Here is a 27,603-nt window from a genome sequence, read left to right as displayed (position 1 = left end):
AGTGCAGCGAGAGCATCTCTAACGCAGAGGAAGACAAGCCAGGAGGACATTCTGCACATATGCAACACACTGAAAAGAATCCCACACAATTCAGTCTTAAATTCACCTCTTTTGCTCTAGAAGGTTCCCTTGTTAGGACAGGGCATGAGGCAGATGGGCCCAGCTGTCAGGTACTGCATGGAAGGGGAAGCGAGTTCAATCTGCCTAGCCAGGAACCTTCCCAGGACATTGGCTCTAGAGAACACTGAGATCAGCCCTATGCTGGGCAGGTTTTCCCCTTCGTGACTGCAGTTCAGGTGGAGATGCCTTGGGCCAGCTCCAGGTGCTGGGCCTGACGGCAGCAGCCACCTAGGCAGACAGAAAGCATAGCCAGCACCTGGCTCTCCAGATACCAGCCCACACAGGTTGCCATCTCCTTCCATCTGCTTCCAACCCTACCAGTGACTCAGAATCACTGGTGTAGCCTTTTGAAAACACCTGTGCCTGAAGCCTGCTTGGGAGCTTCTTATTCAAAAGGTCTGGGTGCAGACTGGTTATCTGCACTGTAAAAAGAACAGAGGTAATTTTGCTGTGCAGCCAGAGTTGGGAAGAAACACCTCTTGAGAGACTCAGCATTTCCAAGGTGTTAAATATTTTACTTTATGACTTCATTCCTCTAAGGTTGAAGTGTGAAGGGGCTGCCTGAATGAACACAGAACATGAGGATCATGTAATCAGTTTGCTCTGCCTGCGAATTACTGCCTTGAGGTGTGTGTAAATCAAGGCCCCTAAGGCATGGGATGTTCCTTCCTTTCCTGAGTACTTAGATCCAGACCCAGTGCTGTCTGGCAGGACTGCATAACATGCCCTCCTGACAAGTGAACAGCCCAGGAGGACTCCTTGAGGGATGATGGTATTCCACACGAGGCTCCAAATGTGCTCAGCTTAAAAAGGAGCAAGTGGTGGTATATATACACAATGGAATACTACTCAGCCATAAAAAAGGATGACATCATGCCATTTGCAGCAACATGGATGGAACTAGAGACTCTCATACTGAGTGAAATGAGCCAGAAAGACAAAGACAAATACCATATGATATCACTTATAACTGGAATCTAATATCCAGCACAAATGAACATCTCCTCAGAAAAGAAAATCATGGACTTGGAGAAGAGACTTGTGGTTGCCTGATGGGAGGGGGAGGGAGTGGGAGGGATCGGGAGCTTGGGCTTATCAGACACAACTTAGAATAGATTTACAAAGAGATCCTGCTGAATAGCATTGAGAACTATGTCTAGATACTCATGTCGCAACAGAAGAAAGGGTGGGGGAAAAACTGTAACTGCAATGTATACATCTAAGGATAACCTGACCCCCTTGCTGTACAGTGGGGGGAAAAAAAAAAGAAATCTAGTTTATTTGCATTGAGAGTATCATATGGTGTCCCATATAACTATAACAACATTTTATTGAATCATCTACCTTCTGAAGAGTATTTTGCTAGTTTACACAACTTATCTATTAAAAGCAATGTTGCAAAGAGAAAAAAAAAAAAAAAAAAAGGAGCAAGTGGACCACACACCCCCTCATCTCTGCTCCTCCTATCTTCCTATAACCTTTATTACTTCCTAGAAATACCTGACTGTTCGCCTTGCCACATACGCCTGAGTGATATTTTGCAAAACTAGCAAAATGCTTTTATTATTTCCAGGGATATGAAACCTTATAACTTATTATGTATTCCTTATATTCCTTATTATGTATCTCTTTATATTTATTTATATATTTTCTACATAATTATATAATATGTATATAATGTATTTATATAGAGAGAAAATATAAAGATAGATAGAGATTGATTTATGGTAAGGAATTGGCTCGCATGATTGTAAAGGCTGAGAAGTCCCAAGATCTATCATCTGCAGCTTGAGATCAATGAGAATCCATGTGTAGATTCAGTCTGAGTCTGAAGGCCCTAGAACCAAGAGCTGATGGTATAAGCTCTCCTCTAAGAGCCAGCAAGACCCAAGTAGAGGCAATGTTTCATTTCAAGTCCAAAGTCCAGAAAAGTCTGATGTTTCAGCTCAAAGCAGTCAGGCAGGAGGAGTTCCCTCTTATTCAAGGGGCGGGGGGAGTGTGTGTGCTCAGCCTTTTTTTCTACTCAGGCTTTCAGTTGAGTGAATGGGGGCCACCCACCCATGTTAGGGAGGAAAATCTGCTTTATTTAGTCTACCAACTCAAATGTTAATCTCATCCAAAGTCATCCTAGTGACACACCCAGAATAATGTTTGACCAAATATCTATATCCCTTGTGGCCCAGACAAGTTGACAAATAAAACTAACGGTTGCATGCCTTCTTTCTTGCAAGCCTATTATCTGGAGGGAAGTATGTATACCCCAGAATGAGTGGCACAGGGTAAAATCTGCTCCTTTCAAGTCCTTGTAGGAGCAGCTCCCTGCTATGGGGTGTTACCTCCTGTGGCATGAATCAGAAGGGCCTCCTGCTCCTAATGTGTGTGGGCAGATGCCCTTTCTATCTACAGGAATGAGGGACCTAGCACGACAGCTCTGAGTCCCAACCCAGCCTGGCCTTGGGTCCTGTGTATAGGGAAGACCCCTGATCCCTGATGCATGTTGGGGACAATCCTTGATTCAAGGCCTCTATCCCCTCTCCTCACCTCCTACCTTCACTCAGCCCTCTCTCTTTGTATTGATGTGCTTCTGGAGAAAGTTAAAGAACTGGGCTGGCTAGACCCAGCAATTCATGATTTCTGACTTCCACTGGATCTTCACCATTACCCAGTGTGCATTGTGTCATTCCTTACCAGTTGATCCATCTATTTAGTCATCCATTCAATAGCAATTTTTGAGAACCCACTATATTCCAGATTCTGTGATCTGCTAAAGTTACAACAGAGATATAGAAAAAACAGGGGTGGTCTCTGCTCTTAGGGAACATATAGTCTGACAGACTCCAAAAGGCAGGTTTCTTAAACATGTCCAAAAATCATTCCTCTGTATTTGCAGGTGACCTCGGTGACAACCATGGGCTCACACTTGTTAGAAGCTCCTGGGTCTATGTTTCCAGCCAGAGCTCTCTCCAGTGCTCCCCATGCCTTCTGGGTATCTGAAGGAAATCTACAGGCTCTGGTCATCGCTCCTCAATGGTGCTTCTGCTTCTCCTCTCACTGTTCCCTCCTGCATCTCCTCCTTCTGAGATTTCTGCCTGTGCACCCACACACCGAATCCAGGAACCTAGACATCTTCCTCTGCTCAAGGAGACCACTCATTCTGCTTCCCAAGGTTGCCAGATTGCCAAGTCCTGTTTACCCTTCCTTCTAAATAATCACCTTCTTCCTATATGTCTTTAATACCACTGCCTCATCATCTGACTCCTAATTCACCTCCCTGCCTCCAGTCTCAACCCTTTCCCCCTCCAATCTAGCCTTTATATCACTGCCACAAAACAATTCTAAGACATCTGATCATGTCCTACTCCTGATCCATGTTTTCAAATGGCTTTTCACAAGCTGGGGCAGTTTTAAAACTTTTTCTTTTTTTGGAAGAAAGACGCTTTTTTCCCTTCAAAATATAATATGAAGCACTAAAAAGAAATGAGCTATCAAGCCATGAGAAGACATGGAGGAGACACAGAGTAAACTTCATATTACTAAGTGAAATAAGCCAATATGAAAAGGCTAACTACTGTAGGGTCCATACCATATGAAATTCTGGAAAACGCAAAACTATGAAAACAGTAAAGATCAGTGGATGCCAGGGATTGGGGGCAGAGAGAAATAAACCGGCAGAGCAGAGAGGATTTTAGGGTAGTGAAACTACGTGGTGTAGAACCATAACTGCAGATGCATGTCATTACATTTGTCCAAACCCATAGGATGTAAAACATCAAAGTTATACAAATCTCTAACATAAACTATAGTCTGTAAGTGATAATGGTGCATCCTTGTAGGACTGTAACAAAGGCACTACTCTGGTGTGAGATGGCATAATGGGGGGAGCTGCGTATGTGAGGTAAGGTGAACTTTCTGCTCAGTTTTCTGTGAGCCTACACCCACTCTAAAAAATGAAGTCATTTCTGACATATTAAAAACTTTAAATTTACATTAAAATTTTACACTTAAATTAAAAAAAAACTTTTTTGTCCTTTTTTTAGGGCTGCACCTGTGGCATATGGAGGTTCCCAGGCCAAGGGTCGAATTGGAGCTGCAGCTGCTGGCCTACACCACACTGCAGCAACTCAGGATCAAGGCATGTCTGTGACCTATACCACAGCTCACAGCAATGCTGTATCCCCAACCCACTGAGGGAGTCCAGGGATTGAACCTGCATCCTCATGGATACTAGTTGGGTTTGTTAGCGCTGAGCCACAATGGAAATTCCTACATTAAAAAATTTTTAGAGTTCCCACCATAGTAAAGTGGGTTAAGATTTTGACTGGAGAGTTCCCATTGTGGCTTAGTAGGTTAAGAACCCCACTAGGATCCATGAGGATGCAGGTTCGATCCTTGGACTCCCTCAGTGGGTTAAGGATACAGCACTGTGACAAGCTGCTGCTTAGTTCACAGATATGGCTGGGATCCAGTATTGCTGTGCTGTGGTTCAATGCCTTAGCAAGGCAAACCAGGGCCCTCCTGATCATGCCTACCTTTCCTTCCAGGCTCTGTTCTTGTGGTTCCCCAATACCCTGCCTTTGCAATATTCTACACATTCACTAGTGCTTCCAAGTACCTCCTGCTCTGCAGCAACCCCCCTGCGAAGCTGCCCCAGATTCCCCAGGGGACCTTCCTCACTCTTGGTTTATCCTGTACTCTCTGCTACAGCTTCCATCCAATGCACTGTCTGTTCGTGCATGCCTGACTCATACTACACTGTGAGCAGTTTGAGAGCAGGGCCCTTGCTGCTTTTGTCTTGATATCTCCTATTACCAGCACAATGCCCGGCTTCCTAAATGTTTGCTGAGAATGAATGAATGAATGAATGAATACATAAATTCTCCTCTTCCTCTCTCAGAAAATAGTCCCACTCTCCACAAGACTGAGATGATGTTCAATAACTCTTCTGTGGACTCAACTTTTTCCATCAGTTTCTCTAACTTTGAGTCTTGATAGCAGTGATCAGTGTATTTACAAACTAGTCTGGCCACAGCGGTCCACAGGTAGGTTTCCACTTATTCCCCTTCCCATTTCTTTTGTTGGCAGAACTATGTTACTTCAGATGTGTCTTCAGTTCATCCTTGAGTTATTTTGCCTTTCTGCTCCTAGTTACACATGTTCTTAGTGTATCAAAAGAAAGCTTAGCAGGGCAAGAAATTCCCAGCCTGTCTTTCCCTGGTAGAGAAGAAAGTCACAATTGTTAGCTTTAATATGACTTATGGAATATATCAGGAAAAAACATCTGTAGCCTTGTGATTGCTTGGAACATTTAATGCTTAATTTCCAAAGCCTCAGTTGAACATGGGCTGTAACTGAACTGATATCTCAAGCTTACAGTGGTAAACCCAGCTCCACCTGGATTTGAGAACTGAGGTCTGCAGAGCCTGACAAATCATCTAAGGCTGGTGCATTATTCTTTCTATGAATATTTTTCTGTCTCCTGTAGTTACAGAGGCAGCTCAGAAAAGTTCTCAAAGAATACTCATTCAAGTTTTGTTACCTGCTTTGAATGAAGCCAGTCAGTCCCATGAATTTCTTTATTTCCTCCTATTTTTCATGCAGTGTCTTATCACAAGTGTTCAAGCTCTCAGAAAAAAACTTGAAGCTCAAATCAGGACTTGCTGTTCCTGAATCAAGTCTGTCTTATGCTCAGATTTTACCATTTCAGATTCATCTGTATGTTGTTAGAATTTCCATCTCTACTTAGTTTTCTTTAAATATTTACATTTCTGGAAATAATTATACACACATATCATTATAGATACACATACACACACACACACACGCACACACACATCACTGTATGTGTGTATATATATACATATATATCACCTTATCTCCCTAAAGCATTTAAGTTATAAAAGTATATAAAATACATTACGATATAGAAAAAAGTGAGAAAATTAGGCAAAGGGGATATAAGGATAGGAAAAAAATTCATATGATGCTGCAGATGAAGTGAGCATACAAATGCTTGCATGAGGTTCTTCACACTTGCTAAATAGGAACAACACAGGAGTCCCTTCCTCTAAGATGTGCTTTAATATCAGATTTCTTTTTGCTTGATGGGCTCCCATAAGGCATTATGGACACAGTGGCTCCCTGCGCCTGGGAAGGAGGGCTGTGTTGAGCAGGAAAGGCTCTGGAGAAGTTAGGCAATGCTGGTCAACAAACCCCTTCTCATCTGAGACTGGTGGGTCCTGACCTTCACCTCCGTCACTCCCTGGTACCCTCTCCAATCTCCCACCTCCCAGCTCACCCCCATATGATACCTTGAGTACTTACCCAGACCCAAGCAAGAAACTCTGAGTCCTGATTTTCCAAGATTCCTAGAACAAAAATAAAGCAATACATGGTTATTATTCCCTTGGGTAAATTTTAACTATGAATATTAAATCTCACTTTTGGTAACATTCTTTTTTTTTTTTTTTTTTTTTTTAAAAGGGCCACACCCGTGGAAGTTTCCAGGTTACAGGTCAAATTGGAGCTGTAGCTGCCAGCCTGCACCAGAGCCACAGCAACGCTGGATCTGAGCCACGTCTGCAACCTACACCACAGCTCACAGCAATGCCAGATCCTTAACATACTGAGCAAGGCCAGGGATTGAACCTGCATCCTCATGGAGCCTAGTCACGTTCATTAACTGCTGAGCCACGACATGAACTCCGTTTTGATAACATTCTTCACTAGAGTCATGGTAAAGGCAGAGTCCCAGATGCAGGCCTGTGGTTTGGGAAGAGGCTCCTTAGTCTCTCTTTGGGCACTAGAAAGCCAAAATTTGCTTAGGCTCAGAATAACAATAAAGTGTCCCTATAACTACAGCTTTTCAGCCATGAATGATCTTCTTTATTAATTTGTTTATAAGAGTATTGACTCTCTCCTTCTAGAATGTGAGTTCCTTGAGGGTAAGATCTGTACTTTATTTACCAAATATTAATTATTCATCCACAGAGCCTGACCCACAGTGAACCCTTAATAAATATTTGTTGACTGTGTAACCAATGAACTGACTTCTAAAACAAAATATTATTACTGATGGATGGGGATTATTAAAAAAAATACCAAATAATCTGTTAGACTATTTAAACTAAATTATCTTATTTTTATAAAAGGCTATACAAAATTCCTACAAGAACATCAGATAGTCATTAAAATATTCCTTTTTTTCTCATCAACAACTTTGCTTGTCATCCTTAAAAAGTTACCAGGGAAAAGAACTATATTTTTACTCTCTAAATAGGGAGAAAACTAGGTACTCTAATTTTTACTATACAGTATTTGTCTGTGGAGACCCAGACCCAACCCATCTTCCTGTCATTCACCTAACTGCCATCAGAGGAGAAACCGAAGTCTCAGAGAGAGGATGCCTCATAGAATTTTGTAGGGAGCATGAGGAGAAAAAGCTTACATTATTGAAACATGGTAGAAAAGTACATTCCTACCCTCTGATTAGATACTCTTCTGAGAGCACAAATTTTCTCCCTGCTTTTACCCAAACAAAACAACACCAACTTTTCCAACAAATTTTCCACTCAGTTCTTATAGGTTCTCTCTGGATTCTTCCACAGTTTGGCTTCTTTAGAGTTAGTAATCAGTGCTCTTGTTTGTGCATCTATTTCTTTTCTCTGCTTGTTATTATTGTCTATAAAATGCCACCTAAGAAACACATTTCATCCCCTAAAATAGTCCAAAGTGCATCACACTGCAAAGAATTGAAAGACCCAGGTTTTTGTGCAATTGTTGCAATTAGCTAAGTTGACCTTGAAGAAATCACTTCCTTCCTTGGGAGTTCAATTTCTTCATAGTAATATGGGATACCAATGTCTATGCCATTCATCTAGCATCACTGTTGTCGGCTAGAACATGATAATGTATGCTAATGTGTTCACAGTAAACAAGTGCAAAGCGTAATTATTTTTGGTGCTTTCTGACTGTGCTCACCTTCTCACGGACATGATGCTAAATTTCCCCATACGAATGGGATATGTCCACCTGGTAGGAAACTATTGCATAAAGTTGTATGTGAAAAATATTTTGACTGCTAAGTAGGAGAAAAATAATTGGACCTTTCCCATAAAAGTAATTTGCATAATGAATTGTTCTTTTGGCAGTTTCTCAGAAAACCACAGGATGTATAACCAGAAGGTCTTGCTTTATGATCTACAAGTTTACCTGATTATAAAGGATAGGAATTTAGAGCAAAATCTATATAGTGCGGAGAATAAAAAAGACCTACACTAGAACAAAAAGAGCAAATATATATGTAAGTGATTAACAGCCTTACAGGTAGAGATATTCAACACTGATGAATTAGTGACGATTCATTGACGGGTTACCATGTTCAAGGCAATGTGCAAGGTGGTGGGGATACAGAGGGGAACAAGGCACAGTTCACCCTCAAGGAGTTCTCTATCCTCTTCCTTTTCTGATGGACATAGAAAAGCAACCATGCAATCACAGGACAGCGGGGGCTTATCCTCCCCTGGAGGTCTTTGAGAACACATAGCGAGCTATCTCAGGCTTGTGTTTGCATAACTATGTGGGTGTCATGGGGGAAAGATCTAGGTAAGAAGTTTCATGTAATTTTAATATCTTTTAGTGAGTGAGCACATTAGGGAGGAGGAACTTGGTGAAGAAAACTATGCAGAGGAAAAAATTTTTCTAACAAACTCAAAATAGGGCAAGGTTAAGTTGCTCTGGGTTTGGAAGGCCAAATTTGAGAAACTTGAGAATTGTCAGTCAATACAAACTGCAAAGTAGCAAATACTAAATTGGTCCTTTTTATTGCCACTGCTGTTTAAACACCCAGACCAGCTTTTCTGGAATGAAAGCCTTAGAAGATTTTGCACTATAAGAAAATTTCAATTATAAACAAATATTGATAGAATAGTGCTAGGTCCCACACTAGGCATTAGAGTTTTTATTTCCTTTAGCTCTTCCTCTAAGTATTTTTACCTACTAGACAGAACAGTTATCAAATTCAGTTGATTGTTTTTAAAATGAGAGGTACTTCCTGTACCTAAGCCATATCTGGCCTCTAAGTCCATTGCCCTTATTTTTTTCCAGGGGTAAGTCTCTTTGTGACACTCCTACAAGTAAAGCACTCTTGACACATGAGGATGCCACTCACTTTGCAGATGAGAAGTTAGGCGGAAATAACTCCCTCCAGTTCAGGGCACGAAATTCCAACATAGTTTCTGTAATTCCAAATGAGCTTCTGCACTCAGCCCAAGTCCATGCCTATACAATACTAAGTGGAGGTGGGGTCATTGTTCAGCCATTCTGATCCATTTAAGCTCTGCTAGATAATAGAGGCTCAAATACTTGACATACTTAATCTAATGAGTCCAAAATACACCATCCAAAATCTCGTTTGTGTAGGTAGCTCTAACACCAAATAATGTCATGCTGGGTGGTAACAGATGTCCTGGAATTTTCTCAATCCCATTCATATGGAATCTTCATGAACACTTCGTGACCTTGTGTGACATTGGCTCATTGAAACAACTTGACGTAATCGTACTTTATTTCTTAATTTCTCAGTGTTGGCACAAGTGAGGCTACATAAAAATTCTGTAAGTACATCAAATTTCCAATTAGACTGATTTTTTCCCCATTTGATTCAAAACAGTTGCATTACACTGGTTTCTCTATTTTATCTGTGTCATATCAGAGGGAAGTCTCACTGTGTTCATTTTTAGTATGTGCTCCTGTTCAACCCAAAATAAAAGCTCCTCTTTCCCAGGTGAACCTGAGCTGCTCAGCTGCTAATATTAGAAATGAATGACATCAATTTGGGGGCACTTAGCTTTGTCAGTCAAATTTTGGAAATCTAAATCTTAAATCAAAGTTTTGGGAAAGAATTACTGGAGAAGTCAAAGGCTACATTTCTTCTTTATGAAGGCAGGACTGTCCTCTCAGTGGCTGAACTTGTTTTAGGACAATGGTTATTTCTATGACAAAGGCATTAAATACAATTTCTAGTGTTGTTTTGTGGAGCACCCATCACACTCTCTCTCTTTCTCTCTCTCTCTCTCTTTTTTTTTTTGGATGTGCCTGCAACATACAAAAATTCCCAGGCTAGGGACTGAACCCACACAACAGCAGTGACTTGAGCCACAGCAGTGACAACACCAGATCCTTAACCTGCTGATTCACCAGGGAAATCCCATCATGATCTTTTTATTTTAAAGCAATAATAGAATTGTGAGAACTGAAATCAAGTGTTACTTAGACACCATATTGAATGCCCTTTGATGCTTGCAGGTCCTTTGCAAATCAAAGAGGCTAAAAGCAGAATATATGCAGCTAAATATATTGTCTTAAATTGCTTGCTTTTGAATACATGTGTCTTAGACATTATTCACAGTTGTAAACTGCTTGGAAGAGAAGAAAAGCTAGCTAAAATAGATTCTTTGCATTTGACAAAAAGATTAGTATTGCATGGGACAAAATCCCTTACTTAAAGGTTGACACAACAAAGACAAACTGAAAGCATATATAAGGGGCTCCAGTGGCCTTGTCAGACCAGCAGAAACAAGTTTAGTTTGACCTGGTTTTCATGTGCTCAGATCATTACATCATCTGCTGTTTTAGTCTAGCTGAACATCTCTCTGATGCTTCTAAAAAGCATTCTGCTGTATGCAGTGCTTTACCTGGAAGTTACTAGTCAAATCTGGGGTATGTAATTTAAAAAACAGAAATGTACATTTAACCTTTCTTGAAAAATCCGGAGCAGAAGATATGTTCATTTGTCAGCCAGTGGGTTTTGATGGTTGTATGAGAACATACATTTTGACAGCCATGAAGGTGACTACAAATGGTAATAACATTTTCTTACGAGGGCACCATTCATCACTGTTGATAGTGAATAATGATTCATTTAGAAACCACCAGGCACATAAACGATTTAGCCGTGCATTCTGATGACAGACATTGATAAGTTGCACAATGAAACTTTGTTCATTCTTTCCTTTATCTAAGTAACAGCAAAACAGAATGGGATTCTTTCAGATTCTTTGATTTAAAGGTCCAAGTGATTTGTCTGTTGTGAATTCCAACTAGGTTCTTTTTTGTTCTTTTTTTCTTTTTTTTTTTTTTTAGGGCCACACGCCAGCATATGAAGGTTCGCAGACTAGGGATCGAATTGGAACTACAGCTACCAGCCTACACAGGAGCCACAGCAATGCCAGATCTGAGCTGCGTCTGCGACCTACACCACAGTACATGGCAACGCTGGATCCCTAACCCACTGAGGGAGGCCAAGGATCAAATCTGCAACCTCATGGATACTAGTTGGATTCGTTTCCACTGCACCACAAAGGGAACTCCCCAACTAAGTTCTTATTCATTTTCTTTGGATAATATAAAATCACCTGTTGATCTGTGTCATTCTAGAAAAGTATAGCAAAAAAAGACTTTCCTTACCTTATAATAAAGACTTCTTTATTGAACTAATTAACTAATAATAATTAGTTCAATAGATATGTACTAAGTTTCAACTACACACCAGGGCTTGTATTAACGTGTGGGGATGGGCTAAGGAGCAGATGGTTGCTACTGTTATGCAGCTTACATCATAGAAAGGGCAACATTAAAGAGTGAACTAATTACTTGACTGTGGTACAAAATAAAAGAATAATATGCCTTAAGTGAAAAACTGACATGTTGGGAAAGCTGACGTGATTTGGACAGTTAGGAAAAGCTTCTCTAGGGAAGAAGCATTTTCTTAAATTACTTTTATGTTTTCCATTATAGTTGGTTTAAAGTGTTCTGTCAGTTTTCTACTGTATAGCAAAGTGACCTAGTCACAGATAATGTGAGAAAAAGAATGTGGGAAGCAGCATTTAAAACTGAGATCCAAAGGAGGAGTAAAATGTAACTTAATGAAAAGAGTAAGGATTAGCATTCCAAGCAGAGTGAAGAGCATATGCAAAGGCTCAGAGGCTGGAAGAAGCAAGGGCAACTGAAGAACTGAAATAAGTACAGGGTAGTGGAAGACTAGAGTGCAGAATGAGCCCAGGTGAATCTGGTGGGGGTAACAGGTAGCAGATCAAACAGGTCCTTACTGATTATGTTACCAATTTTGGTCTTAATAAGAAGTAGTTAGAAATCTATACATAGAACTTCCATATGACCCCGCAATCCCATTCTTGGGCATCTATCCGGACAAAGCTCTACTTAAAAGAGACACATGCACCCGCATGTTCATTGCAGCACTATTCACAATAGCCAGGACGTGGAAACAATCCAAATGTCCATCGACAGATATACACAATGGAATACTACTCAGCCATAAAAAAGGATGACATCATGCCATTTGCAGCAACATGGATGGAACTAGAGACTCTCATACTGAGTGAAATGAGCCAGAAAGACAAAGACAAATACCATATGATATCACTTATAACTGGAATCTAATATCCAGCACAAATGAACATCTCCTCAGAAAAGAAAATCATGGACTTGGAGAAGAGACTTGTGGTTGCCTGATGGGAGGGGGAGGGAGTGGGAGGGATCGGGAGCTTGGGCTTATCAGACACAACTTAGAATAGATTTACAAAGAGATGCTGCTGAATAGCATTGAGAACTATGTCTAGATACTCATGTCGCAACAGAAGAAAGGGTGGGGGAAAAAACTGTAACTGCAATGTATACATCTAAGGATAACCTGACCCCCTTGCTGTACAGTGGGAAAAAAAAAAAAAAAGAAGTAGTAATGGAAAATTGCTGAAAACTTTAAGCAGGAGAAATGGGCTGAAAGGAAGCAAGAAGAGGAGCTTGGAGGCTGCTTTGGCAATGCCAATAAGTGATGGTTTCTTGTAATCAGATTCAGTGGAAATAGGAGAATAGGGAAGATTCCAGGTACTCTTAATGGGCAAAATCCATAAGACTGGGTGTTTGAATAGGAGGGTGAAAGGGAAAGAAGAGTAATGGGCTATTCTTAGGTTTCTGACTTGTAGCTGGGTGAAGAGGAGTGCTTTTACTGAAGTGGGGTTCATTCAACAAACAGAAGGATTTCAACTACCTCTGGGTATATGGGCAAGTGTCCATGAGATATTCATGTTAGTTGCCTGGGGCTCAGAGTAGGGAGAGAGGTTTTCTGGGAAGCAAGGGTAATGGGCACTGTGGGCTGGGGTCAGCAGCCAAAGGAAACAAGTGTCCGGTTAGAGTAGAGGGGCCAAGGTCTTGCCTTAAGGTGCTCCAATGTATAGCTGCCCAGGAGGAAGCTACCTTGGTAAAGGAAACTGAGAAGGAGGAGTCAAGATGTAGGTAGAGCCCAGAAAGTGCTGCTGTCGAAGCCAAAGCCAAAGGTGGAGCCAGGTTCAATAGGGTGTGAGTGGCTAGTGGTGTGGAAAGCTGTCAAGAGATCCAGCATAGGAAGGACAGATAAATCCCCTTCACATTCATTCCCATAGGACTGCTGACAACTTCTGGGAAGTCATCTCAGTGGCGCTGTGAGAAGAGGTCAGGTTAGGTACACTAAATAGGGACAGTACAGAAATGTTGCTTACTAGCTGTGTGTGACCTGGGGCAGGTTACTTAGTCTTTTAAAGCCTCTTTCCTCATTCACGAATGGGGATATTAATAGCCCACTGCTCTTTTTTGGAGATTGAGAAAATATAAATGCAGCACCAGTCCCAGGATACTTCAGTATCCAATAAATTCTACTTACTTACTTTCTTATTTTCTATGAAAAGTGGCACCTCAAACACTGAATCTGGTGGGGTTCTGGTGCAGGTACTAAAGCTGTTAGGAGGCTGCCTCTGTAGTTCAAGACCCAATTCTATGACTCTATGGTGTCTCTGGACTTGTCGATTTGTGCTTAGACACTGCAAACATCTTGAATCTATTATATGTGAATTGTGAGTCATTTTGCTAGGATCATTAGGACAGTGGGAACCAGGGGATAAAGATAGATAAGGGAGCCAAAGGAGAAGGTGGCACTTTGTTGGCAAAGCCAGTTTGGAAAAATCATGTGGGTCAGAAATTTAGAACCTTTCTTCCATGATCACCAGGAGGAGGGAAATGGAGATAGAATACAAAGTAGTATGGATGGGGCTATATGAATTCAAGAGTTCTGCAGAGGTGGGGCTGGCAATAAGGGCTGAGAAATGCTTATTCAGGTCTACTTATTGCTTAAGTAAAAGTTATTCATTGTCTTTTCTGTCTCAAGTATTCCAGGCATCAGAATAGTTAGAAATCAATAACTCAGATTCTGAAATCAAAAGAATATAGAACATTTATCTCAGGGCATACAATTTGAGGTTCATGAAGTTGAATGGGAAGAAATACATTTTTATTTTTCACCAATTTCTAACTGAAATTTATCTTCTCCAAGTATAAATGTAAGCAGGAAACCACAGGAACACTCACATTAACTGTTACTTTTCCACCCCCCAAAAAAGTACAGGTATTTTTCTACCTCATCACAGTTGCTTCAGAGACTTGAAGAAATTATTTTCACTCACCATTTACGCTTACCACCTTTGGGAAATTGTGGTGTTCGACCTACTCCCAGAGCTTGTTAGTTAATATATTAACACAGAAGTGCATGTATTACTAGGTCACAAATCTTGATTTTAAATATTTTGAACTGTATTTCCATTTAATCAGATTCCTGTATATTTTGTTATGTGTTTAAAAACACTTTTTCTAAGGAGTCTATAGGCTTCATCAGACTGCCAGGGGGGTCCATGCATCAAAAATCTTGAATGCAGCTAAAAGATAAGTGCTGTTTTAAAAATGCCTCTTTGTGCATCCATCTGCCACAAAGACATAGGAGTTTACAAGCATCTTTTTCAAACTGGGAGGGAAGGCAATCTTGAAAAGTTTTGAAAGCAAAATTAAATACGCCATACGATACAGCTACTATTTAAAACGTGTATAATAAAGATCATAGTTTTGGTGTTTAGTATCCCTTTGTTTAATTTTAGCAAATTAAAAAAATATTTCTAAGGTCCTTGCTGAATTTATTTCCAAACTCAGGCCTGCTGCTTGTGTTATCTCTACATGGGTTTAAATCCTTGACCCTGAGTTCTCCCATTACAGGGCTCCACCAAGGCCTCATTCAACCATCCAAGCTGGGGAGACTGTCATGCTTACCTCCTTGGGTAGAGGAGACAAAAGAGAATTTGCCATCCCTGGGGCTCTGGGACAATATTCATATTATAACAATTTACTTTTATGTGATTCATTTATTCAAACGTTTTGTATTTCATTCCATATTATTTTTGTGTTTGTTTTAATACAAAATAATGTTTCTTTTCTAAGCATATAGAGGTTCCAGGCTAATGATTGAATCAGAGCTATAGCCGCAGCCTACACAGCCACAGAAATGCCAGATCTGAGACTCGTCTGTGACCTACACCACAGCTCACGGCAATGCTGAATCCTTAACCCACTGAGCCAGGCTAGGGATTTAACCTGTGTCCTCATGGATACTAGTCAGATTCGCTTCCGCTGAGCCATGATGGGAACTCCCCTTCCCAAATCTTTAAGCAAGTTTGTTGTCTCAGAGATGTGCCATGTTGGTCCCATGGCTTTAGTGGGTACCCCATGACACCTTCTGCTGCCCCAATTAGAGAGGCTTGGCTATAAACTATTATCAGTCATTTATACCTTAGGGCGAAGAAGTTTCAGACCATTTTCTTATGTTAATTTGGAGGGATTAAAAGGAGTAGTCATGAATAAAGCAGTAAACCTCTGAGAGAATTAGAAGAGGGGATAAAAGTGGGATGGTAGGAGGAAGAAGGAAGTGAGCCCCCAAAGAGGAGAACATGCTTTGTCCCCTTCCAAATTTTGTCCAGGATCCCTTTTTTCATCATGACAGAATGATTACACTTTCTTATGTAAATATCATACAGGTACTTGCCATTTTCAACACTAAGAAGAGAGAATCTAAAGACTTCAAAGTTTTCTTCACCCTGCAGTGATGATTTATTTTCAAAGAACTCCCACAAGATGAAGCAAAGGTAAAGTCTCCTTTGGCATCCACTTTGTAACAAGAGCTGTGTTAGTTTCCACTGTAATGAGCTGTGCAGTTTTCAAAGGCAAAATAAAACAAACAAAAATGCATTTGAGGCAGAGTTCATGCTCCACATCCTCACAATTCTGTTTACTGTGCATGAATTCTTGTTTCCTCTTTAGAAAGCAAAGTCAGCCACATGGTGGAGGCTGAGGCAAGAGCCTGACTGAGGGGCAGGGTGATATTTATATATATGTACTTGATCAAAAGTAAATACTTCCAACCATCATGCATTAGTTTTCCTTTCACCTTCCTTGACAGGGGAACAGAAAATTAATGCCTGTTTTCTCTGTGTGCCCAATCCTTTACACCTGCTGTCAGAGAACCATATATCATGGCTCATATCATACTCATTGTGTACAAGGTTGTTTCTCCTTCCAGACCAAGGTCTGTGAGGGCAGGGACTGTGTCACATGCATCTACTTTTTCCTAACACCTGACAGGGTCCTGGGTATATGGTAGGTATTCAGTGATGCTCGCAGTGGGTGCTCTGATGCCATTGCTTTGCTGTGGATAAAGACTACACTGTTGCTCACTTGATCCACTCTTGTTGGCCAGGAGGCTCTGTGGTTTACTGGGAAACACTGGGCAGCACAGTAGAGTGATGAAGTACAATACAGTGCAAAAGTGCCTCTACCACTTCCTATCGCTGAAACTTTGGGAAGTCACCGAACCTCTCTGTGCCCCCTCTGTCACCGGAGATAATAATAGAAACTACCCTATAGGGTTGTTGTGAGGTTTAAATGTATGGATTAAAGCATTTAAGATGGTCCTTCACATACAGTAAATGCTCTCGAAGTGCAAACTGTTATCCAAGAGACATAGCTTTGAATGCAAACTCTTGTCCCAGTAGCTAGGGGCAGCACAATTAGCTTCATACAGGTTCCCTCTTCTCTAAAATGAGTTTATATGCCTTCCCTGAGTGGAGAAACACAATAAGCACTGTAGATGTTAACCAATGTAGATGTTAAAGCTCTTTCAACCAATGTAAATGTTAAAACTCCTTCTTCTATTTTACAAGAGGCTAGCTTTTGGAAACCTGCTTAGCAGGATGTATTCTATCCCCACCCATGCCCTTCCTCTTTTCTCTCTGCCCCTTCAGTTATCTGCAGTCACTGTTCCAATGGGAGAGTCAATCCTAACCCTCTAGTATTTATAGCCTCAGAGCCTGGAGCTGAGAATCTTGACCTAGGTCAACTTCTATGTCCAGCTTGCTCTTACTCATTGGTTCAGGTTAATTTACCTGCAGGTCACCCCATCTGAATCTTTCGTGTACACTTCAAATTCAGAATATCAATCTGTGATTCCCCTTCTACCCCCTGCAAAAGAAAGCAACATATTTTAATTCCCCCCAGATCTCCTTTGGCCTCCAAAACCCAGTCAGGTAGCAAAACTTGAAAAGCCTACTTCTGTGCCATCCCTACCTCCATCCTGACTTTTTCATAACTACTACCAGGTTATATTATATTACTGGCTTCCCAACTGCTCTCCAGACTTTATAGAGTCTCTATTATTCTTTCTCTGTTTATCTCTGGTTAGCTTTACACCTTCTTTGTATGTAATAACTATTTGTTCATGTCTTATTACCTTTATTTAACTGCAAAGTACTTGATGGAGAGATCCAAGCCTGTTTTATATTTGACTTTCTTATAACACTTTGTCTCATGGAGATACAAATAAATATCTCATTGATTAAATTAATGATCAAATGACTAAGTCTGAGAAGCCTTTCTTATCTCTCTGATGTGAACTTCCAGAGTTTGATATTATATTAGGCCTAATTCTTTTGTGTTTAGATTGACTATTAAAATTCAGTTGTCCTATTAAACATCATAGTGCAGAAGGAAATACAAAGAACTAAAAGTCATGCAGATTAAAAAGGAATAATAAAACTGACTTTTGTTGAAGACAACATAAATGTCTAATATAGAAAAATCCCAAAGCATCTACCAAAAACCTCTTAGACCTAATAAGTGGATTTTGTAAGGTTGCAGAACATAAAGTCAGATACAAAAGTCAATTGTACTTCTAGCAGTGAACAACTGGAATCTGAAATTTAAAAGAAAAAACGATTTGCAATAGCACCCCAAGAATGAATTACATAATCACAAATCTATCCAAATATGGGCAGTATCTGTGTGCTAAAAACTAAAAAATATTGAAGAAAGAAATGAAAAAGGACCTAACTAAATGGAGGGACAGACCATGTTTATGGATTTTAAGACTCAGTATTGCTAAAATATCAATTCCCCTCAATTTGACATTTGGAGTAAAGATAATCTCAACTCAAATCCTTGCAAAATGTTATATACAAATCAAGAAGATGATTCTCGACTTTATATAGTAAGGTAAAAATAATTGTAACATTCAAACAATTTGAGAAATAACAAAGTTGGAATGATTCACATTACCTGATTTCAAGATTTAACATAAAACTATAGTAATCAAATCAGTATGGTATTATCAAAAGGGATGAAGCACATATAAACGGAATAGGATAGTAAACAAAATAGAATAGACAAGAGAGAAATAGCACCACACAAATACAGTCAATTGATTTTTGACAAAGGTGCAAAAACAATTTGATGGAGAAAGAATACACTTTCAAGAAATTATATTGAAACAAATGGAACAATTGTCCATACGTAAAAAATAAACCTTGACATAAACCTCTCATCTTATGCAAAAATTAACTCAAAATGGATCACAGTCCTAAATGTAAAACTTAAAAAAAACTATAAAACATCTAGAAAAAAATGATAGGAGAGAAACTATGAGACTTTAGGCTAGGTAAAAATTTTTAGGTATAATAACAAAAGAGTGATCCATAAAAAAATTTAAAAATTGTCTTCATAAAAACTTAAAACTTTTGCTCTGGAAAGACTATTAGGAGAATGAAAACACAAGCTGCATACTGGAAGAAAATATCTGCAAAAACCCAATAAAAGATGGCCTGTGTCTGTTCAAAACTATTGATAGACACTTCACCAAAGAAGACATTTGGATAGCAAGTAAGCAGATGAAAAAATGCTCAACATCATTAGGCATTAGGGAAACACAAATTAAAACCATAATGAGTACCACATTTACTAGAATGTATAAGATAAAACCCAAACCCAAACCAAATGCAATGCCGAGTGCTCACAAAGATGCAGAACAAATGGAAACTCATACATTGCTGGTGGGAATGCAAAATGATACAGTCCATTTTGGAAAACAGTGTAACGATTTTTTACAAAGTTAAACATACCTATACTATGTGACTCAGCAATTCCGCTCCTAGATATTTACCCAAGTAAACTGAAAACTTATGTCTACACAAACAACTGTTGGTAAACACTTATAGCAGCTTTAGTGTATGATGAGTCCATTTATATAATGTTCTGGGAAAGATTACAGGGCAGAGAAAGAGGAGTAATAAGCAGGGTTTGGAGGTGGGTGGAGAAGGTGACTACAAAGAGGCAATATGAGGGAGTATTGGGGGTTACAAAATGATTCTGCATGGTGCTGTGGTGGAATAACTGTGCATTTATCAAAACCCATACAACTGTATGAACACAAAAAAGTGAATTTTGCCCTGTGCAAATTCTAAAAAATCTACCGGGATGTCAGAGGAACCCAAGATTAGATGCAGACCATGAGAGATGAATCTAACTGTATTACAAATGACGATGTACCAGCACCACATGGAAGGAGGTGGGGAACAAAGGAACTCACTTAAATAACTTTGGAAAAGTCTTTTGACTAGATACTATAAGGCTAAGAACAAAAAGAATTGTATACAAAACACTGTTCTCTAGTTAGCAAATTTTTTTCTCACAGGGATATGAATTAGCACTATTGAAACTAAGATTGAATACTAAGGCTGACACATAAGAAATGCAGTGTGTGAATGCTAGACCCAGAAATAAAACAAAAACAGAAGAAAACTGAGGACCCCTTAAAGCCAACATCCCTTTACTACTTAATTTCATTTTATCTATAAACAGTCTGACATCAGTTTTTGTTTGTATCATTTTTGCTTTTCTGTTTTTCTAATTTAGTAGATGTTTACTCAGTAACTACTAAGATGCTTTAAGAGACTGTAATTGATTTTGAGGGTAATGAATGCTCTTTCTCTCCAGAAGAATAACAAATCAAAATCTGACCTGGGAATTAGTGAAACAATGCAGTTAACCAGTGACTTTATTTTTGGGACCTGTTACAAACTGGTCAGGCTGGAGTGCTGGATTTAGTTTAATTTCATTTTCCAACCTCTACATTGGTCTTTTTTAAAAATTCTTCTTGGTATCTTGGTTTGTGATGTTTCAAAAGTAGGGAAATTACATCTCATTCTGTGGTAACAGAGTGAAGTGGTGCTCACTGGAGGGCAGAGAACTGTGCCTTCTTGTGGTGACTAGGAGAATACCCACCCACAACCATGAGAACTGCTCTCCTAGATGTGGAGCTCTCTCTATGCCAATCCTTTCTGATTTTATTTGATACAAAGGAAAGCTTTGAATGGATGCATGAAAGGGAGGGAGAGGGAGAAGATCATCCTCTTGTGAAACAGAAAGGTGTCAGAAGAATATACTCTTTAGGACCTTAAGATAAGATCTTTCTGAAATTCTCTTGAAAATGAAATCAAAACACCCTCTCCTCGGGCTTGGGTAAATTTTTATGAATACATATAATCTTTAAAAATTGACACCAGGCATTTAAAAATAATCATTTCATGGCAACTATAGAATCCTGTGAAATAACCTTGCTTTATGCTTCTGTGAATTAGTCCATCCTAAGAAATTAATTATTTTCAGTTGGTTAAAATAACTACTGGTACTTCATTCAAGTGGCTGACTTCACTGGTTTTGAGCAAGATTTAGATGATAGGAATTCATAGGATAGTGTCCAATATTGATGGCAGAGTAGCTGAGAATCTGACAATTCTTTGATGTGGCCCCAAAGAAGTCAACTTCCAACTATGGTATCATCATCATATGATGAAAAGGAAAATGATGATGGGAAATAGTTGCTATCTATACAGTGGCCATCAAATGCTGGTTATTTTAATAAAAATTCCAATGAAGCCTAATTTTTTGACAGTATGAAGCCAAACTGGATGACTGAGTAAAGTTTTGAATTCACCTTGAATCAACTAGGATGTTTAATATCATAACATGCCTGACTTTTAAAATGGAAAGTAAAGCAATCATAAGCTTTATTTTTCACTTACTGAGTGAACATAAACACATTTGCTTTTCCCTATACCTGATAATAACATCAAGAGTTATTAACAACTGTTAATAACAGCAATAGTTTATAGAGCACCTACCACAGGCCAGCATCATGCTATGTGCTCTTTATACATCATTCACCCATATAAAGGCTTGTGGTCTTTCCAAGTAGACGCTCCTGTGCCCATTTTACCCATGAGGAAGTGGAGATTGAGAGAGGTTAAATAAAGGGCCAGGGTCCCACCTACCTAGCACATGGCAGAGCCAGGAGCAGAACTCTGTCTGCTATTGGAAGTGTGGGCACCTTCCCCTGTTACATGCTATCTTCACGTGGCCTGTCCATGTTATATGACCCAACCTTTAGCAATTCCCTAGAGAGATAGGCAGGGAAGAGGTGCCTGCCTGCAGTAGGCCATTTTGGAAAACCTAGAGAAGACAGAAAATGAGTGTCTGTGGCTCTTGCTAGGGATCCATACCCTCTCCTATTGCCTCTCCTTCTGCTTTGGGCCTCCCAACCTACCACCCCCAACAGTAGCTTTCCACAGTGTCTATGATTGATGCCTTGGCAGCAGTGGGAGTTGGTGAACTGCCATTCATCTCACACCTCTCCTGATCAGCCTTCAGACTGAAACAATAGGAGAAGAAAATAAGCAGAAGGAAATGTACCACGCACACTAGTTCAAAATTCAACAGAACCAATTTCAACTTGTTCTATGCTCTTTAAAAATAAAGAAAGAAAGAAAGAAGTCATTAGCGTGCTTTACTGATTAGAAATGGATGGCCAATGGAATAGAATAGACCATACTCACTACTTGTAGGGTGTGGGTTAAGGGTGTGGAAAGGGGAATGGGAAGGAAGGTTTGGAGGGACTGAAGCAGACTTGCCTAGAAAAGAAGATTGAACCAAGAATGACGTTCAGCACAATCTACCCAAAGAACACTTTGGAGCTGCCATGGGCAGGGAGCTAAGGACATAACCTTAAATAAACTGCATCTCAAAGCTTGAGTATTCAATCACTCAGTACATATTTATTGAGTCCCTACCATTAATGCAGGCACTGTTCTAGGTTCCAGGGCTGTGACAGTGAGCAAAATAAATCAAGTTCCCAACCTCATGAGGCTTACATTCTAGTAGGGTGGCCACAGTCAACAAGTAAGCACCATAAGAAGGTCAATGAATGACAGGTGCTCTGAAAACAGATGCTAGCTCATGGCAAAAGCAAAGTAGTCAGGGGGAAGCCCCCTCCTAAGAAGTAACTCCTGAGCTGGGGAACAAAGGATGGGAAGGAGCAAAGTCATCCTCAAAAAGATGTTGGGGAAGAGAGGTCCAGATAGAGATAAAGGTGGAGAGGTAAGCAAGGATTCGAAGTGGGACAAGCTTTGAGAAGCAGAAGATAAGTATGGTGGAGGTCAATGGTGATATGGGAGCATTTCAAAATGAGATTAGAGAGAGAGTTGGGAGCCAGGATTCACAAGGCTGCTGGCAACCAGCTTAATTCTCTACACAGGCAGAGTAGCTAAAAACGGTCCGCAAATTGCTATGGATTGTATACTAAGCTGTTTTATTTAAATAGATCTGTAAAACACAGAGGGAATTAATGCTTATTAGAAAAACCTCCTTTTTTGACAGTCCTGCATTCATTACAATTTCCATTTCTGTTGGAGAAGTTTTAGAAGACTGAGACTTTGTGAGTCAGTCTTAATTTGGTGCAAGGTCATGCTTCCCTACACTGATGAGTGGTGTGGTCTTTGGGACCTAGGGTTGTCTTTTTCCATAACTCTGGGGATGTATTGTATTCTACCTATGTGATCCCCCTTTCCCAACTATCTAGCTCAGTGGTCCTGCCTCAAGCCCCAGCTTCCCCTCTTTGTACCCCTTTCCTCTATGGTCTCAAGTATGTTCAGTTCTCAGTATTTGTCTCTTTTCCCTTTATCATATTCTGCTCTCAGGAAAGTCAGAATAACTCATTCTTACTAAGATGTAAATGACCAACATGAATAAAGTGCTGCCTGGAATAGGGAAGGGGAAATAAACACCCTATGATTCTCAGGAATCAGGAAGAAAGGCTCTTTGCATGTGCATCTGTCTAGAATGCTTTTCTCACATATTCTCACTCAAGACCCAGCTCCAAGGTTCCCTTCTCAGGGAGGCTTCCTGAGGAAGAGTTGTTACTTCTTCCACTGAGTTTGCATTTCAACTCTGTCCTTCCTCTGTTATTTCGTGTATTGTCTGGTTGATCTGTTACCCCACAAGCTTGTGGACTTTTGAGGATAGACTCCATGTTTCATTCACCTATTCCTCAGGCCCTGGCATGATGGCAGGTTCATGCTGATCATCTGGCCAAAGGGTCAGGAAGGGTCATAAGAGCTGTATTTACTTTGATCATAGTTGGCTGTGGTCTCCATTGAGCTGAGCTGAATTAATGTTTATTAGGAAAACTTCCTTTCTGAACAGTCTTGCATTCATTACAATTTTGATTTCTTCAATGTTGTAAATATTGTTGCCTGAATTCCTACCAATTTAAGATGCATTGGTTGACCAATTTCCTCTTTTAAATGCAAATACTCTTAATGGGGTTAAGTCCATTCATGTTATGCAACAACTTTTTTTTTTTTTTTTTGTCTTTTTAGGACCACCCCCTTGGCATATGTAAGTTCTCAGGCTAAGGGTCGAATCAGAGCTGTAGCTGCCAACCTGTGCCACAGCCACAGCAATGCCAGATCCCTAACCCATTGAGAAAAGACAAGGATCAAACCCGAGTCCTCATGGATATTAGTCAAGTTTGTCACTGCTAAGCTACAACAGGAACTCCAATGAAATAAACATTTATTGTGTCTCTGCTCTGTGCTACACACTGTTCCATCACTTGCATTTACTAAGGAGCTTACAAAGAACTGCTTTTTTTCCCCTCACATAATGAATCAAGAATCTCAAGTCAAGGCCTGATAATTCTACTTTTCATAATCTACCTAGCAGAAAAATTTAGAGGTCTGCAGTTAGGCTTATGTACAAAAATATGGATTGTAGTCATTATTTATAATGGTCAAAGGAAGACAACTATCCAATAATAGGAGAAGAATCAAATTAAGCTTCATCAATATGATGGATTATTATGTAACTCCTTAAAATTACATTAAAAAATGTTTTATTAACACAAGAAAATGCTTGCATTACCATGTTAAATGAAAAAAAAAGCAGGATATAAAATTTGTTGTAGTATGATCTTTTAAAATTCACGGAAGAAATCCTCTGAGGAAATTCACTAAAAATGTAAATAGTGGTAGTTCTTCTAAGTGGTAAGATATTGATTGACTTTTAGTTTCTATATGTTTACACTGTATAAACTTTTTGAACTAAGCATGTACCAAAAAGGGGGGGGGGGAGGAAATTTACTGTATTGAAAAACCAGAATAATTTCTCCCTAATTGCTAAGATCAATTGCAGAAAGGGGATGGGATGGGAGGAGATGGAGACAATAATATATGTAAGATGAGCCTGCCCCTGTATGAGGACAGCATAGAGGGCGTGGCTGGCAGTCTTGGGTGCTGCCCCCTGCAGGTGAAATCAGGAAGAAAGAATAATGCAAGATGGGAGGACACAGAAGATATTTTCTGGGGAAGCTCCATCATGCTTAGGCCAAGCCTGTGGTGGAACTGTGACTCCTCCAGGTTTGGACAAGTAGAACAACATCTCTAGTCCCAGACTGGCTGTCTGTTAAGCAAGAACCACCTTTATGAGTATGTTTCCCCATAGGTAAAGTGAGCTTGTAACCTCATCAGGGATCACCTTTCTTTTGCCATTTTTATAGCTTAAGACTCAGTTGTTAGTGTAGTTTATCACCATCTAGCAATGTTAACTGACCATCACCAGGAGCTGAACCTTCTAGTCCAGACTAAAGGTTACAACAGATCTATGAGGGCTATAGAAACTCAACCATGACCCTGACCAGGAACAAAACACCTACATACAGCTCAGGACCCCAGTGAACTCTCTTCAGCTTTGCCCCTGAATCTTAAGTTCATCTCTCTTATGGCTGATACCTTCCTTTTTCATTCTCCTTAAACAGACAATTTTTTTTTCTCCGTGTTGATCCTAAGTGTTTTGCAAATGCACAGAGAAAATAAAACCGAACTCCTATTTCATTTTTTTTAAAGCAGCAAAGCCATCAAATTGTTTTTCAGGAAGTCATTTCTGACTATGCTTCCCCTAATACTCCTACCTCCCTCAAAGAAAACGAGGGAGTGATTAACGAAACTGACTGGCATCCATGAGGATGCAGGTTTGATCCTTGACCTCACTCAGTGGGTTAAGGATCTGGTGTTGCTGTGAGCTGCGGTGTAGGTCACAGACACAACTCAGATCTGGCATTGCTGTGCCTGTGGTGTAGGCCGATTCGACCCCTTGTCCTGGAACCTCCGTATGTTGAGGGTGTGGGCCTAAAAAGACAAAAAAAAAAAAAAGTTTTGTTTTGCTTTTTTTCTTTTCAGGAGAAAGTGGAGACAAGGAGGTATAGGGTCAAGAGGCTGGAATCAGCAGCAAAAATGACTGGTTTTAAGGCTGCGTTCCACCCATCACTCACACCAGGATACTGGGCTAGTCCCCGAGCCTCAATGTCTCCATCTGTGAAATACACATAAACACAGTGCCTGCCTAACCTGCTCACAGGTAATTGTGAAGAACAAATAAGATAAGGGCTACATGAGCATAACTAATGGGATTAATAATTCCAGGAGCTGCTACATGAGGTGAAACAGTGGGAAAAAGACAATCCATCATTTGTGTGCTCTCAAGGGAAACAGGTTTCATGGACTGATGGACAGACTTTGTAGGGAATCAAATCATTCACACTGTTTAAGAACACTGTTGAAATGTTATTTGTACACAGTAATGTAGCAAAAAAAGTACAAAACAAAATGGATTAAGGAATATTCTAAATAGAAGTGAAGACAAATACTTTGTGAAAAATAAAATTCTTATTCCTTCTTTGTTCATTAAGACCTGTACTTAAATTCAGGACAAGAAAAGAAATTAGGATCTGACTTCACTTAAATTATTAAGGTAATAAATTTTTCATGTGTATGTGTGTGTGTGTGTATTAAGGGGTGGGGAGGAACAGGAGAAGTAGGATTGAGGTAAAAATAGGAAGAACAAATAAAATATCATATTCAGACTGAACTGAAGTTTCTTTCTGCAATTGCAGATTATTTTATAAACAGTTGTGAGACTACTATTTCATTCATGTATTCAACAAATACCTATTAAATGTCCACTGTGTGCAAGGGCTGGCAAGGCAGTAGAAAAGACAGACACACCTTGTCCTCCTGGAATTTAAAGTCCAGTTAGGGAGATAAATATTATACAAATAATTATGTTGTTACATTGCGTTAAGCATTACAAAGGAGAAGTATAGGGTATAATGAGCACATCCCTCATTTTGTCAAAGCTTAAGGCATCCTTATTTTCAAACTCCTCAGGACGAAGGTACTGTGAAATCTAGAACCAGAAAGGAGTGAATTTATTTTGAGCATATAAAGCAGAAAACATGGGCTCTCAAGGTCCATACCATGACTTGATTATGGCTATTTTACCTACTCTCTTTGAGCCCTGATTTCCACATTTATAAAATGGATATTTCTCAGAGAAAGATGAATATCATATGATATCACTTATATGTAGAATCTAAAATATGGCACAAATGAACCTATCTACAAAACAGAAACAGACTCATAGACATAGAGAATAGACTTGTGGTTGCCAAGGGGGAGGAAGAAGGGAGTGGGATGGACTGGGAGTTTGGGGTTAGCAGATGCAAACTATTACATTTAGAATGTATAAGCAATTGAGTATCTGCTGTATAAGGGAACTATATACAATCTCTTGGAATAGACCATGATGGAAGATAATATAAGAAAAGGTATATATAGATACACACACACACACACACACACACATATACATACATGAATGGGTCACTTTGCTGTACAGCAGAAATTGGCACAACATTGTAAATCAAATATACTTTGATTAAAAAATTTTAAAAATAAAATGGATATTTCTTAGTTTTTAATCTCTTAGGCTTACTGAAGGGACTCAAAAATTATTCATGCACAAAGCTTAACTCAGTACCCAACATACAGTAAGCACTCAATAATTGTTAACGATTATAATTATCTTATTAAGCTATTATCTAATGGACGTTAAGTTGTG

General features: G+C 39.7%; 1 protein-coding gene across 9 annotated transcripts in view; it reads right to left on the bottom strand.

Moving 5' to 3' along the window:
- Positions 1–27,603, bottom strand: part of KCNAB1 (potassium voltage-gated channel subfamily A regulatory beta subunit 1) — a 391,355-nt gene that overhangs the window by 104,587 nt on the left and 259,165 nt on the right. For all 9 annotated transcript variants that reach the window (XM_021068178.2, XM_084986500.1, XM_084986503.1 and 6 more), the window contains 1 exon segment: positions 6,442–6,485. In XM_021068178.2, coding sequence (XP_020923837.2) covers positions 6,442–6,485 — 44 coding nt within the window.

The sequence above is a fragment of the Sus scrofa genome, chromosome 13, assembly GCF_054392235.1.
Source record: "Sus scrofa isolate SSC_HxYL_T2T_F1_AM1 chromosome 13, Sscrofa_HxYL_maternal_Yorkshire_Landrace_v2.0, whole genome shotgun sequence".
NCBI classification, from domain to species: Eukaryota; Metazoa; Chordata; class Mammalia; order Artiodactyla; family Suidae; genus Sus; species Sus scrofa.
The sequence above is the reverse complement of the archived record's forward strand: the minus strand, read 5'-3'. Positions and strand labels throughout refer to the sequence as shown.